The sequence below is a fragment of the Leuresthes tenuis genome, unplaced genomic scaffold, assembly GCF_036924035.1.
Source record: "Leuresthes tenuis unplaced genomic scaffold, fLeuTen1.0.hap1 SCAF_17, whole genome shotgun sequence".
Classification (NCBI taxonomy): Eukaryota; Metazoa; Chordata; class Actinopteri; order Atheriniformes; family Atherinopsidae; genus Leuresthes; species Leuresthes tenuis.
This window is the reverse complement of record NW_027325371.1, coordinates 13598137-13613144: the sequence shown is the minus strand read 5'-3', so window position 1 is coordinate 13613144 and position 15008 is coordinate 13598137. Positions and strand designations below refer to the sequence as shown.

The 15008-nt window shown below is 46.7% G+C and overlaps 1 protein-coding gene across 1 annotated transcript in view; it reads right to left on the bottom strand.

Moving 5' to 3' along the window:
* Window positions 1–4470: 4470 nt before the first annotated feature.
* LOC140273680 (axin-2-like) overlaps window positions 4471–15008 on the bottom strand; it is a 118303-nt gene continuing 107765 nt past the window's right edge. The window contains exons 4-11 of the mRNA XM_072369322.1: window positions 12746–12848; window positions 10745–10885; window positions 10118–10641; window positions 9841–10017; window positions 9518–9733; window positions 9303–9431; window positions 8413–8571; window positions 4471–6066 (exon numbers count right to left, since the gene is read on the bottom strand). Of these exons, the coding sequence (XP_072225423.1) occupies window positions 5940–6066; window positions 8413–8571; window positions 9303–9431; window positions 9518–9733; window positions 9841–10017; window positions 10118–10641; window positions 10745–10885; window positions 12746–12848 (1576 nt within the window). The 3' untranslated portion in view covers window positions 4471–5939. The remainder of the gene's footprint in view (window positions 6067–8412; window positions 8572–9302; window positions 9432–9517; window positions 9734–9840; window positions 10018–10117; window positions 10642–10744; window positions 10886–12745; window positions 12849–15008) is intronic.

Below are 15008 nucleotides of genomic sequence, written 5' to 3'. Positions count from 1 at the left end.
GTTTGTGGTTCACATCGAGGGGAGATGAGAGGCATCCATACTGTTTAATAATCAGTGGGATGTTTAGATTGCACATGCAGATCGGAGCACAGAGAAGCCAGACCCACCATCTCTGCATGCTGCGCCCCAAACAAGAACCACATGTCCCAGTCTTTCGCTCTCATACCCGACTTCCCACTCTCCACCCCGTCCTCATGCGATACTCCTCACAACCCTTCACCCTGGGAAAAAACGTGGACGCTCAAAGATTCAAACACATGTGGTTAACCATAAAACTTCACATGTACTCTGTGTACCCCAGCCCCCCCCCCGTCCCATCTCCTCCAAACATTGAACGGACACACACGCATCGACCTACAAGGAGGAGAAAAGGCCCTGAAACAATGGGACGAGAGGAAGGAACATCAGGCAACAATCTAGTTGAATCTAGTCTGAGGCGAGGAGTAAAAACAAAGAAATTTGGGGGACCGTGGCGACAGTCAGAAAGACGGTGACTCCAGGCCACCATTCCTGCACAGGCCCAGAACAATGCCTATGCTGTGGCTTGGAGGGGCTGCCCTGTGCTCAAGGTGAAATTTAATACAAGCGTAAACAACAAAGGAGGACAATGGCGCTGCCTCACTTTACAAAAGTTGCTCCCCCCCCCCCTCCCAGTTGTGGGGTGGATGCACACAGAATTCCCCAGCGAGGCCCAGTGTCCTATCATACCTCACATCCTCAGCGCCCTTTAAGCGGCACAGCGTACGACGCTGCTGCACCGCAGAGCTGAGAGATTGGATTTCTGGCCCTCAAACCCCTGTCGTCTTCATTTCCCAAAGCATTTGTGAGATACCTAATCTCCTCAGAATCTTGCTATGTGATTAGGGAAGGAAATATAATGCTTTTTTTTATCTGTCAGTACAATTCAGGGGGGAAAAAAAAAGGGTTCTTTGGAAGATTTGTTTCAGCCTTAAATGTTTTGCTCACATATGTTGGGCATTAAGTTACAGGCTGCTTGTCTCCTGAAAACAGCAGCGTTACAATGTACTATTCCAAGCTTGCAGACATCAGATACTCTCTATTTTTTTATTTTTTTTATTTTATCTTCTCTAACGTGCATCTAAGTCTTTGTTTTCCATCCTGCTTCAAGCTCCAACAATAACATTGTTAATTTGTTTTTATGAATAGGTTCTTTTTCCTCTTGACATGCATTGGAGCTTTTCATTGGTTGGATCGTAGCATTAAGCTCTATAACATCACATGATTGGTCACATGGCGCAGGGATCAGCTTCCTCAGTGGCGCCTGACCATGATCCAGTCGAGGCCCCCTGGTTGACCACAGTCCTATGGTTGTCTGGGTCGAAGCCTTGTGTGGAACAACTTGCGCGGCTTATCCCGGTTCTAAATGAAGGGGTTCTGGACCCAAAATTGGGGGTCTCACTCTTTTATATCTATCCATGGTGGGATGGCTTGAGGACATTTAAATGAAACTGAGGTTTGTGGTGACTGACAGTGAGCACAGTTTTTTTTTCCCAGGGCCTCTACACTCAGCTGTTCTTTGACTTGATGATGCTACAACCAGCTCTGAAACCTCCTCACAATTCTCAACATTTGTCCCAAAAAGCGTCCGATTTTCTTATTATCTTCATTTGAAAGAGAACACGATCGCATCTTTTGTACCACAAAGCTCATTTCTGGAGAATGACTGGTACACTGCTGACTGCACATAGACGTCAAAGGCTGGCTTCCCCAAGTCGCTGCACATCTGTGAGAGCCTGGTTCCACTTCCTGTTTGGGTTTCAGAGCCTTTGATCAGAGTTCATGTGGGAGGGACAGGTAGCAGGCTGTGGATATCATCAGGGGGGGAAACAATGGCAGGCAGAGATGTGGACATCAGGGGCGGGAGGTGGTTGGCTGGCACGACACTGTGCCAATTCATTACAGTCCACAGCTGATTTCTTAAGTCGGGGGGGGGACTGTCAGGGGCTCAGATTGCTGTTAGCGCTCATTGCCCAAGATGAATACTTCCTGGAGACAAGAATAGATCGTTGGATGAAGGGTTATCGTGTAGTTATAGTTATAGGCTTAGATCTGAGCTACTATAAGAACGGAAAATCATTCTTCAAACAACATCAGCCTGTGGTTATTTGTTTATCTTTGACTTTGACATGTTCTTTACAGGAGAAAGCTTTCTCCAACGTTATCACAGTAGCGTGCGCGGTCGGTTTAGGACCCTTTGGCAGAACCCCTTTAAAACTGAGAGGCGGTTAGATGGACTTAAATGGGAGGTCGCGCCACGAAGCCACAAGTCTGGGGCTAAATGTCACCTTGAGGGCACGACATGCTTTTAGCACATGTCCTCGAGGTGAAGCTGAAGTGCACGGTCTAATATCTGCTTAATGCTAAAAAGCGTGTACTTTACAGACAAAAAATAAATAAATGAAGAAATAATGAACAAATCAAATCAAGTCACAGGACTTGAACTTGGTGGGAAGTCAAGAGACTGCTTGGATTGAATTTATCTATCGTTACATAACAGGAGATTGCTTAATGAAATTGTGAGACGTATTCCCCTTTGCCACAAAAAAAATGAAATTACAGCAGGAATATATGATGTTAACGATCAAACTGTTTGCATAAGGGGCTCATACAGCTTCATCCGCCCCCGCATCATATGATGTGCAACAGCTTTATTACTTTAAAGCGACATCGTAAGAGGTGTCCGTGAAAACTGAGCCGAATCCACACTTTGACCGAGACTGTGAGATGTGGGGAAAAGCTTTGTGAAAATGTAACAGAGGGATTTCGAGGGAAGATTGCATGTAAGACTAATTTTGGATTGTGGATTTGGACGGAGATCCAGAGGTCTAGATCCAGGCCCACCCAGACTGATGTTTTTCCACAATAGGCTTCACACGTTCAAACCGAGATAATCTGCTGATCTGCTTTTTATCAAACCTTTAATTGCCCTCAAAACTCACCACTCTCTTGCTTTTTAAATGCCCCTTCATGAATGAATAGTGCACCTAACCCTGCGCATTCTTCAAAAAGATGACCCCCCGTCTAAAATAGCTCCCTGCACAAAAAAACGGGTTCATAAGGCCCTCTGACAGAGGAGCGGCGCTGAGTGAGAGCCTCTTAGTTCCAAAGAGTCTAAAAGGATGGCCTTCAAGTGTATGCACTGACCTTTGCTGATGAAAGGGCTGAAAATGGTATTTTAACAATATCGCGATGCCCTTTCAATATGAAAGGCAGCATAAGCAACTCTCTCTAAACCAAGGGAACTTGAAAGGAGCGAGTCTGACAGATGAACGCGCCGTGCAGGAGGCGTGTGAAGATAGAGGTGTGTGAACCCAGACGCCATTACCTGCTTAAATCATTCCGCGTCAGGTTGCTTGGTGCCACCGTGGTTTCCTTCACATCGTCTCACACCGACGCCAGGTCTCGGTAGACACTTCGCCGAGGAAGAGCGCAGCAGAATCGTTTCTGCGGTATCGACGGATAATGCTGTTACTGAACTTTCCAAACTCTACAGAAATCCAATAAAAAGACTAAAAATGAACTGGCCTTTAGGAATTAAGAATTTTCTCTGTGGCCAAAGGCCGTGTTGTTGTCCTTCTAATCAAATATTAATCCGCATACACAGTACCTCCTGCTCGAGAATCCCTCAAACAGGCCAAGATCTTGTTTAAATGTAACTCGCTTTCAATGTTAGAATCAATCTGACTGCTGCTGCCACATCATCAGTAAACTAGTGACCCGGCGCTGTTAGAAGCCATGCATCACCTGTGATGAATTGGATGTTATTATTTTATTACACCGTTTTTTTTTACGATGATTATAAGATTATACGAAGTCCCCGGGGATGTTCCTCACTTGGCTGGAACACCTTTCCGTTGTTCAGCTGTAACTCGACTACACTTTGGTGAGCAGCTGAAGGAAAAAAAATAAACCGCGTCACTATCCCAAAACGCTCAGAAATAACTTCATGGTGGTGTCTTAGGTTCAAACAGCAGTCTGGTTTGAACATCTATTTAATTACTCTAATTGGGTCAGAGCAAAACACCGCACTGCCTTCAGCCACGGTTCATAAAGAGCCACGGGAGGCCAAACATTTCACCGTGTAAATAGCTGAGTGAAACGTACTCGTGACACGCCGTACATTTGCAAAATGTCTCATTAACACGCACTTAGCTCTCCCTCCCGTTTACCATAAAACACACAGAGGCTCTAGCGGCCAAATTAATGCTGCATGTTTTAATTTCCAACAGGGAGCACATTAAGGAGCTGATAATGGATGCAAATCTGTTGGAAATTTCTCACAAGACCCAACAAGTTACACCCTGCACAGCAGGGCGCGTGCGGTGCAACTCTGTAGCACATGCAAACACTCGCATATACCGCTCTACCATTTCCCAATTAGAGATAGACAAAAAAAAGAAATAAACCCAATCCCAACACACACTCAAAAAAAAGCCAAAGTGATTTTCTAATTTGAAAAATAGAACATTTTAATAAAGGCTACATCTCTTCATAATTATAATAATTAAAGTACCGAGGCATCTTTTCAACTGAGCTCTATAGAACGCATAATTTACAGTTTACATGTGGAGCTGAGGAAGCCATGAAAAATATCATAAAACATAAACATGATGAAACGGATACTAAAAGGCAGAAAAATATCTTTTTTTTTCCAACATAAGGCCCCTTGTAAAAACCAAGGGATTAATAAAGACCCTGAAAACTGGGTAAAACACGGCAAGAAGCCATGTAGGCACAGCTACTGTACGCAATTTTAAAAAAAAAACACTATCAACATAGTGTGTACATAATCACCGTCATCGTTTTCATCTGCAGCTCATCTTGCAGGATTCAAATACACAGAATAACCCAACTCAAAGCAACTTCATCTCAGACACACGCGCGCACGCACACACACACACACACACACTTACACAGGTAAGCACATTGGGGAGCATTATATAGAGCTTTTTGTTGGTAAATATTAACATTGGTGTAAACACATTTTGGGGACTCGAGGACCTGTTCAGGGCAGTTTCCTTAGTACATATGAAGGCTATTTGTGCGATGCCTGCGCCATGGAAACAAAGGCACTAAGACGTGACTGATCAAGGCTAGCTGGGCAGAGTCCCAGAGTAGGGAATTAAAGATTAATAGCATTTTTGCTCATTTTTCATAGCACACTAAGGGCCCTTCAGAGCAGATGGGAACATATCCACAAATAGCACTGCAGTAGTAAATATATGATCGACATCAGAGAGGCATTCTCAAAGCTTCAGCAGTTCAGTATCCAGCAAAGAGACCAGCTGTTACGGAGGTATTTTTTTTTTTTGACAGTTCAATAACGAGGGGCTGAAAGGGAATCAAACCATTTCTTTTGCTTGCGGACTGGTGCTCTGAAGGGGAGAAATCTGGTTTTGTGGAATATTGGAGAAGTTTCTCCAACTCCAAGCAGCTTGTCCATGGAAGAAGAATAGGATTTGGGGCTGGGATATTTCCAATAAATAGCAATAGAAATCTTTACACAGCAATACGAGCATCACAATACAATGCAATGTACATGTATATCTGCATATACATCCGAGTAATGTGCTGGTGGGCAGACACCGGCACAGGCAGGGGTCAGGTAGGCTCTCAGTCTCACATTTAACCCACCATCCCACTACTTCCACAAGTGGTCATTCACCTAGAGTCTCTGGAGATTTCTAAACTGGAAAGGCTTACAGTCCATATTTGCTTCACCTCAGAGCGGCTGGTCTCTTCATAGTCCAGTAATGGTGAGATCTCGTCCTCCTTTCATTTTCTTCTCAGTCTTTCTCGTATCCTCGGCTTTCTTTCAACACCAGCCACAGTCCCAACAGTCTAAGCTTCAACGGAGGATATCCATATGGGTGCGAGGCATCTGTAGGAGCGTATTCCACAACGCAGGCAGTGTACAGTCACTCCATCCTCTCCACCTTCCCCAGGATCTTGCCTTCGTATGTGGGCAGCAAGGAGCTGTCATCCGACACCTCCTCGAACACGGCGCCGCACTCGAACTCGTCGCTGGCTTTCTTGAAGTAGTACCTGCATAACGGAAACACAAGAGCGTTAACAGTCTCATAGAGGTCACTCCCTTTATTGGTCCTTTTCAAACATTAAGCCTGAAGTCTGCCATCTGAACTCGGCTCACTTCAGGCCTGCTGAGCCTACAGACTGAGGCGGGGCGGACAATTCTGCCAGGAAGAACTGATACTCTCCCTCATTTGTTCTCCTTCACTTCTTTCCTCCTTTTGCTCTGGCTAACACCGGTCAATTAGACCTGTGTGCAAATGAGGGGGTCCTTTGACAAAGGCTAGAATTTCGGGTGCCCGTAAGTCTGCCTGTCATTATCGCCCGACTCCTACACACACGCAAACGTTAAGAGATGGAGCTTTCGCTCGCTCTAACCCCTGGATCATTATTACAGGACAAAGAAAAGAACAAAGTGGAGGAGGAGGAGGAGAGAGCGAGAAGTACACCGTGTCCTTCCTTAGCCCTGTTGATGGCAGGAGCTCTTGCTGAGAGCTATAGGAAGGTCAGCTGACAGACAGCTTTGTGTGTGTAGAAGAAGAGAAAAGTAAGGAGGGGCTTCTCGTCAGCCATGACTTCACTGGGGCATAATGATGTAACCCCCCCCAGTCCTCATTTAAGAGGAAGAGAAAGCAGCAGGGGTGGGTTGGTTAGCAGGATCTGGGAATCCACTCATTAACTGTGTAATGGAAAAATGCTTCAGTTTGCTCCGTGTGTGGGGTGACTGGAATGCAGGTATGTTTGTTTGGGAGCCTTTTTTTAGTTTCTGTAGATGACAAAGTTGAACATGCACTACCTACAACCCCCCCCCCCTCCTAAAAAAAACAAGAGTTACAGGAGTTACTGAGCGCACATGTGCCAATTAGCATGAAGGCGGCCACGAGTTTAAAATACAGGAAGACTTTAACTAAACGAGGCCTCTCTCAGGAAAACAAAGGGAATGAATAAGATAAAACAGAGAAATGAGATGGAATGAAAGAGCACAAGGCACGTCTGATAAACGTTTCCTCTTTCTTCATCTCAAGATGATGAAAAAAAAAAAAAGAGAAACCGTTAAGTCTTCCTACTTTAAAAAAAAAAAAAAAGGAAAAATCTTCAAAGAGCCATGATGTTTTTCGCTGAGAGAGACAGACACTGAGAGAGCCTGTATTTCCACTGGAACATGTTTTATGTGGCTAGATCTGCCTCCCCCCTTCTCTCCCCTTTTGCACTGACATCTGGCACCAATATCGTCTGGCAGGGCCAAGCGGTACTGTTCTTTGTTGAACCGCTGCCATGTTGAAATGACCCAACTCCACACATTCTCTGGCTGCTATTAAAGCGCTGCGCAGCTCTCCTTTCCAAAAAAATGTGGATGGTATGACACAGGAACTTAGACAGTGAGCCAAAGAGAAAAAGAAGAAGAGTGGGGGGGGGCAGACAGACAGACAGATGTAGAAAGCCCAGAGCTAAGTACTTGTCACATTTGTTGATCCCCCCCCAAAAAAAAAAAAAAAATGTTGCACACATCTGGACAGGATGACGTTTTTTTTCTTAATACCTGTAATTATCAACACAATACTCGAGCCATACTTATCCCAGAGGCCGTGGCAGTCTAAACAATAAATGTTTGATCTTTTCTCTTTAGTGCCCACTCGAAAGGAGCAATCAAAGTAAAATCTCTTTCTGGAAGCACACATAGAAGCTGGGCGGCGTGAGTCTCGGCCCTGTAGCGGGGCAAAGGCAAGCGGATCTGCCATTTAACAATCTGCCCTTCCAAAATATCCATAAAATGATTACAACGTGTGTAAACACTGTGCGCATTCAACACAAGCACGCTCATGTGTGCACACCAGAGCGGAGAAAGAAGAACTAGAAGAAGAAGAAGAAAAAAAAAAAAGAGGGCCTGATAGCATCAGTGAAGAATTTGCACGCTGGCCATTTGTGTGAGTCTTTGTTGGTTGAAATGAAAGGGGCTGGGGCTTCAAAGCCATGTGTATTAAGTGTGCCTTAGCATGGAAATCAATACCAGATGGGACCCAAATCGCTGCAGTTTAGACTCTCCCACTAACCCCTGCGCCACCCTCCCTCTTGTCCTTTCCTTTTTCGGTGCACGTGCATGCAGCTTAACATCCACTGTGCACACACACACACGGGACACACCGGAACGAACGCTGATCATCTGCGCTCCACATGAGACACCGAAAAGACATTTTCAGGTCTTTAGAAATTCAAGTGCACCTCACTGAAGTTTGTGTCCCACACTTGGTGTCACATGGCGTTTCACATCAAACTGAACGCCGTATCTTGCTTATCTCGCTCAGTTCACTTTCATAGAACCTTAACCGACACCTCTGTGTGCGTACATGTCCTTCTACACACCTGTAGTTGCCCTTCTTGCGTAGTTGCTCTTTGAAGTGGCCCAAGGTGAGACTGTGGCTCTTCATGGTCCTCCGGTAAGGAATCTCCTCACCACAGAAAAAATACGTCACCACAGTCTCCCCAACGCACCCAGCAGGGCTTCCTAAAGCCTTTTTACACCTGTCAGGGCAAAAAGAAGCAGAGGAAGAGTGTAAGAGAAGCATTGGACACTCCGTGATACTTAACATGATGACTAAAAGAGAAATAAGAAGCAGAGCAAAGCGTCTAAGGGACTAACAATATAGGAGCAGTGAAGATGACAGTGCAAGACTAGAAATAAAGCAACAGCTCCCTGTGAGTGTGTGACCCGGAGCCATCAGTAAGTCTCTCCTTGTGTTTTGTGTGTGCATAAAGAAGGGGCAGAGTTATCAATTCCCCTTCAGCTATGTCCAAGGCTTTGTAGGCCCACTTCAGAGGAGCTCTCTCAGTGCTAAGCTCTGCTCGCCCCAGCCGGCAGCGAGCTCACTGAAGGACGGCCAATAAAAATGAGACATAGAAATATGAAAGGGATGCGTCAGTCAGGTGGTACAGTGACTACACACTCCGTACTCACAGCACAAATACGCACAATTCATGCAAACACAGAGGCAGTCTGTGTGCAAAGCCTAAAACTATCTCTGCAAAAAGGCCCTCTCTTTTCACTGAGTCTGCATGGGGGTGTGCGTGTGTGAAAATGTAGCTTTGCACACGACTGCTCGTCTTTCTCTTTGCAGTTAGCGGTGCAGGTGACAAATAGGAAGAGTTAAAAGGGTCTAAGTACACTGGAAGTTGGAGACTATTGCTGAGAGGAGGAGGAAGAGGAGCAAAGAAGAGGAGGGGGGAGGGAGGGCAGGACGCTAGAGGCATCGTACTCTTCTGATTGGAGGCTGGGGCTGGCGGTGACGAGGCCGGCTGGGCTGGGATTGACTTGAGGGACGGAAGCCCCACCCAGGACAGACACTTGGTGGGTCTTTTCCCGCTGAAGACTGGACAATGAATGCCTGGGAAGAGATGGGAAATAAAATTGACTGACATGTCCTAACCACACGTGAAAGCAGAGTAGGACCGCTCCCTGTCCTTTCTGTACCTTTGCTTCGTGGGCTTGGTGGACACCTCCTCGAGCCTACGGCAGGCCTCCTCCAGTTGGGCCAAGGTGTTGGGAGGGGGCAGGGGAGGCATAGCAGGGTCTTGGATAAATGGCTGAGCTGGCTGGTGGCTACGGAGGTGGCCACAGCTTCCACCGCCGCCCCAAGTGTGCGTTTGAGTCGATGAGCCTCCAAAAGACTTCTTGGTGCTCTGGGTGCTAAAAAAAAGGGAGAGATGAAACAGGAATCAATAATATGAAACTGATGGAGGTAAACTGGGACGTTTCAGCAGTGGAAAACCCATAAATGCCCGAGCGTTGCTCACCTGTGAGACTTGTGCCTGCCCTGTCGTTTGCTTTCCAGGATCCACTGCAACACATTCTGGGTGGGGTCTGCTGTGTCGCTGGGCAGCTGCAAGGGCCCGCAGTCCTCCATGCACCTCTCCGCCACCCCGTCCTCAGCCCCAGAACGACACACGCGTCTCGAAAGAGAGCTGGAACGCCTGCGCGAAAGAGGAGTGGCATTGTTTGTTTCCACATGGTCAAAACGGCAAACGGAGGCAATGAGAACGACTGCAGTTCAAAGAAGTGCTCGGGACTCACCCCACGCTGCTGTCAGTTGAGATGGCCCCACACATCTCTCTGCCCAGGCTGCGGCTGCGCTGGTAAGGCTGACACTCGCCGCTGTTGGAGAACACGTCGTGCACCCGGAGGGCTGCCTCTCTTTCAATCTGCTCTTTAGACTTTGGACTGGCATGATGGTGGATGTAGTGGTGGTGGATGTGTTTTGTGCTCGGCCTGCCTACGAGGGTCCTGTTGGGGCCTAAAGCTAGAGTGAGTGAGCCTTGATCAGAGCTGGAGGCAGAAGAAGTGGAGGGACCAATCCTCACTAGGGCTTTGATTCCAAAGCCTGAACAGGTGAATGGCCGGTGTTCCGGAGAGCTGGAGCGGGGCGAGTGCTGGATCACGTTGGGGGACTGGCAGCCGGGGGTCTTTAAGACCCGAGAAAGATGTTTATCCAAGATTGCCTGAGGATCCTCGTCAGAGGAACCAGGGAGAAGGGTCAGAGGATGGGGGGAGAGCTGTGGAGGACTTCCGATCATTTCTGCATCTTCTCTTTCCTCCTCCTGATAAAAAACAAACAAACAAGGCATATAAGTCATCAATTGATGGAAAAAAAACACAATATCTGACAAATTCACATTCAATTGGAACCAATCTCACACAAACCTCCTGAATCTGCTGCAGCCTCTCCTCCAGAGAGTTGATGGTGTCCTGCTCCCTCTTCAGGTTCTCCAGGCGGGACATCAGCTGGGCCGCAAACTCTGCCGGCTTCATTGGGATCATCTCCTTGGGAGGACGCTGAGTACGCTTCAGGAGGAAAGAGTCGATTAGCAGTTTTATCACTCCAAAGCAACCGTCACCAACTTCCACAAATGAATCCATAACCCTGCAGTCTCATCCGACTAAATGCATGCATTGTTTTCCACAAGCAGCAGCAATAATCAGGGGACACTAACTAGCACCCAGGTCTACAGGGCTGTTTTAAGGGGCGGGAAGCCTGGTGTATAGTCATGCTGGGCTAGGCCTCGGCTGGTTTGCTCTGTCATCATCAGCAGGCCTCTTTAAAGTCAGCTCACTTCAAAGGCTTCCTCGTCAAATATCAAACACTCAGTGGGGGAGAATAGGGTGGTTGAGGGAGGGATGGAGGGATAGATTGATGGGAAGCAGTGGCTTTACATCTAGAAATAAAAGCCGCATATCAACAGGGGGTGGAAGACGAAAACTCCAGGGAAGAAAGGATGAGGGATATAAAAAAAAAAAAAAGACATAGGAGAAGTTGAGATGCAAAGATATGTGCTCACTGGAGAAAATGACGAAAAGGGAGAATTCAAAGAAAGAGATAAAGGTGCCAAAAGGAGGGTGGGAGATCAGAAAAGGTTGAGGTAATTTATTCCCCAACCTTGTCACACACTGGGCACCTTCAAGTCACAGTGTTGTGACAGTACGAGTGTGTCTGTGCACACACACGTCTTAAATTATTTGCTTTGCTTTTCTTTTTTTTTCTTTTTTTGCACTCGGGCTTTCTTGATTTTTTCCTCCTCTTTTTTGCACTTCTCGTGTCTCTTTGTAGTCGAGATAAAGGGGAGGAAAAGTGAGAAAAAGAGGGGCTGTTTGATGGTGCCTGGGGCTGGTGCACCATGGGAATGGCAGCCATCGCCAAAAAAATCAAGACGGGAAACCGAAACAAGAATGAAAGCGAAAAGAAAACAAAAGCGGGAGGAGCAGCGAGATCCAAACTGTGGATCTCCTCCTAATAAAGAAAGCAGTCGCGGCACATCTCATTGTGAGGGTTATATAAAGTTTATTTGAACAAATTGCTTCTGTTACAACTACTTCTGCAAGTTGCCCCCTGCCTCAGGTTCGCCCCCCCCCCCCCTTACTGTTCTTCTCTCACCCTGAATTCAGTTTCTCTAAAGCCTAAAGCTACTAACTCCACTCTGACCTGCTGAGAGCTCACATGACATGCTCAGACTCTTCCCTCAGATCCTTCACTTTAGGGGAGGGGGCTGGCTGAGCATTTGTGTGTGTGTGTATGTGTTGGGGGGGGGGGGTGGCAGTGCTGTGGAAGAAAAGGGGGCCAGCTCTGTTGGAAGTTGTCACTTCCCTGCGCGTTTGCTCCATTCATCTGCGGATCAAAGCGCTGCGTGTGCACGCACGTGCGTGTGAATGTGAGAATCTTTGTGTTTTCTTTTTGAGGAACCAGGCTGATTTCAGAGCCCCCGGGATAAAGCGGCAGTGATCTTCCTCATCTCTCCCTCTTCTCCATATTCACAGCATCGGTAGGGGTGAAAAAGCCCCGGTGTGTTCCGAGCGCTGCGGCGATAAACAGCTTAGAGACCTCCCCATCTCCCGCAGACTTCAAGGAACCCTAATGGGGGTGTAGGTGACACCAAAGGTAGGGAGGGGGGGGTCGTGTTTGCATCTGCGATTGTGCGGGTGTGTGTGTGGGTGCGTGTCTGAGAGAGGGAGGCTGGGCGTTTGACGTTACTCTTCAGATCTTTGCTGGTGTTGTCGAATTCAGAATGCCAAATACAGTTTGCACTGCACTATTCATAGATCTAAGAGGGACCCGGAACGCAGGGTGGTATGGAAATGACACTGTGGGACCCAAGCTCAAAAAGACTTCTGAGCATGTGGAGTAGTGCATGTATGCGCATGTGTACTTACAGGGAAAGCAGGCAAAGACACTTGGCTGTTCATCCTCATGTTGCGCTGCATCTCTCTCTGCTGCTGTTTCTTGGAGCCCAGTTTATATGGAGGGATGCCATCTCTGGGGGCGCACAGACGGATCGCAAAGGTCAATTACCCAATCAGATACATCATCAAAGACCACACAGCCATTCAGGAAGAAGCGTGTCAGCCAATCAACGAGATCAAACACGCTTCGAGCAAGGAGAAACCTAACTTATCAATTCTTTTGCTTTCCGACTTTCAGAATGATCTGAAGGCAAAAAACACCAGACTCGAGAGGTGAATCGTGCCAGCATTTCCGGTCTGTATGTATGTCGGAGCCCATCAGGCTGCAGGGTTCCGAGTGAGGTGGTATGAGGTTTTATTTGCCCTAGAAATGACACTCATTTTCAGCTCTGGCTCCAGCACAACATTAGGTACCCCGCTGGCAATATCCTTTTAACACACACACACACACGCACACACACACACAGAGTGTGTTTGCCACTGCTGGCTAGAAGTAGTGTCAGCATTAGCATTCCCCTTCTGAAGTGTGTGTTAAGCTGAGGACACAGTTAGCATTAGCTGCTCATCACCTATTCAAAGAGTTACTGCAGGACAGCAGTACCCAAAGGTGTATCTAACCAGGTTAAATCTGTCGGAGAGGCTGAAAGATGATATCAAACAGCACGCAGCAAAGCCGAGCTTCAAACTCAACACTTGACAGCGTAAAACAGTGCCTTTTCTCCCATGCTAAACAGCAGTTTCCCGGTGACCTAGCCTAAATGAGGAGCACTTTTCCACTTTTGCTTTGAAATGCCACAGTCATGCGCACGAGCAACGCCCCCCCCCCCCCCTCCTCCACCACACTTCCAATCTTCATTTGGCAAGCGCTGCCGCAGCCAGCCTCTGATCTCCGCACATCAAAAGGCTGGTTTGTAAGATAAGGTAATGTTTGAAGTCTGCGCAGCTGCATTCCCCCGCGTCCAAGCAAATCCATAAATAAGATATAAGCAAAAATCCCCCCTTCGCCACTCTCTTTCTCTTCCCAACCAACTGCCTCCACCCCTGTTGCTTTCCCCCTCCTTTTTCCATTTTTTTTTCTCTCTTTATCTGTAAATCAGATTCAAATGTTTATGGGTCTTTCTAACTGACCTACAGAGAGACAGATATTCTGATCAAGGCCAAAGCGGGCAGGAAATGAGGTGGGGAAGTTGTGTCCTTGCGGCCTGGGCTTTGAAGCTCCACTGGGCAAAGTACAGCAGAACAGGACTATATGTGCTTCTGTGTCTTTGACTGTCAGAAGATATGCAACTCCCTATTGTAAAAAAAGGCTTTACAGCTGCCGCATTTATGTACGGTCCAGCCCATTGTCAGCCCATCAGTCAGTAACAATCTTTAGCTTGCTTGTAGTTGACTCGGCTGTTTCACTTCTCAGGCATCACCCAGAAGAGATGAAGGACCTGGACCAAGATTGTTCTGCTTTCTCTCCCACAAACCAGCTGACCGGAGCGCTGCGTGTCACCCAGTGACACCACAGCACATTGTCATTTGAGGGCGACGAGATTACAGAAAGTAATCCTTTACGACGACGAGGCCAAAAGCACGTACACAGATAAGATTGAGCCACATGTGAACAGTGGCGATAAGTCAATTCCACGATTAGAAGGCTCCAACAAAGTTATAGGTCAACAACTCTGACAGCCGAGTGGGCATTTTGCTAAATTAGAAAGCAAAAGCGTCACGTATTGTCTTATATCAGATTATAAAAATATAAAACGCTTGTTTTCGGTTCTTTTTATTATTATTATTATTATTATTAATGTTTGCATTTATTTCTCCAACCCTTGGAAATCAAAAGCCCGCAGGCAGGTTTAATTATTATTTTTTTTTAAGTAAAGTAAAAATAAAATCAGAGCTACGCCAACTACGATAGAAAGTTTTTTTCTAACAGTCATTGAACAAATCTTGTGAGGAAAAACACCCAAATTCAGCCTAAAATGGTGATATTTCCACAATATTCCGTTATCAGCTGATTGACAGGCTGTGTTTACACAGAGCAGGGAGGGTTATGAGAGAAACCTTCCCCTAACCCAGTCAGCATGGCATAAATTCAGTGGTGTCAACCATCAGAGGTACCAGCATAGGACAGTTTTTCAAGTCGCTTATAGTTTGATTTACATGCAAGGCAAGGAACCATTAGCAGATACAAGAGGGTGTTTCATTCCACAAATGAGGGGTTAGATTCTTTGTATATATA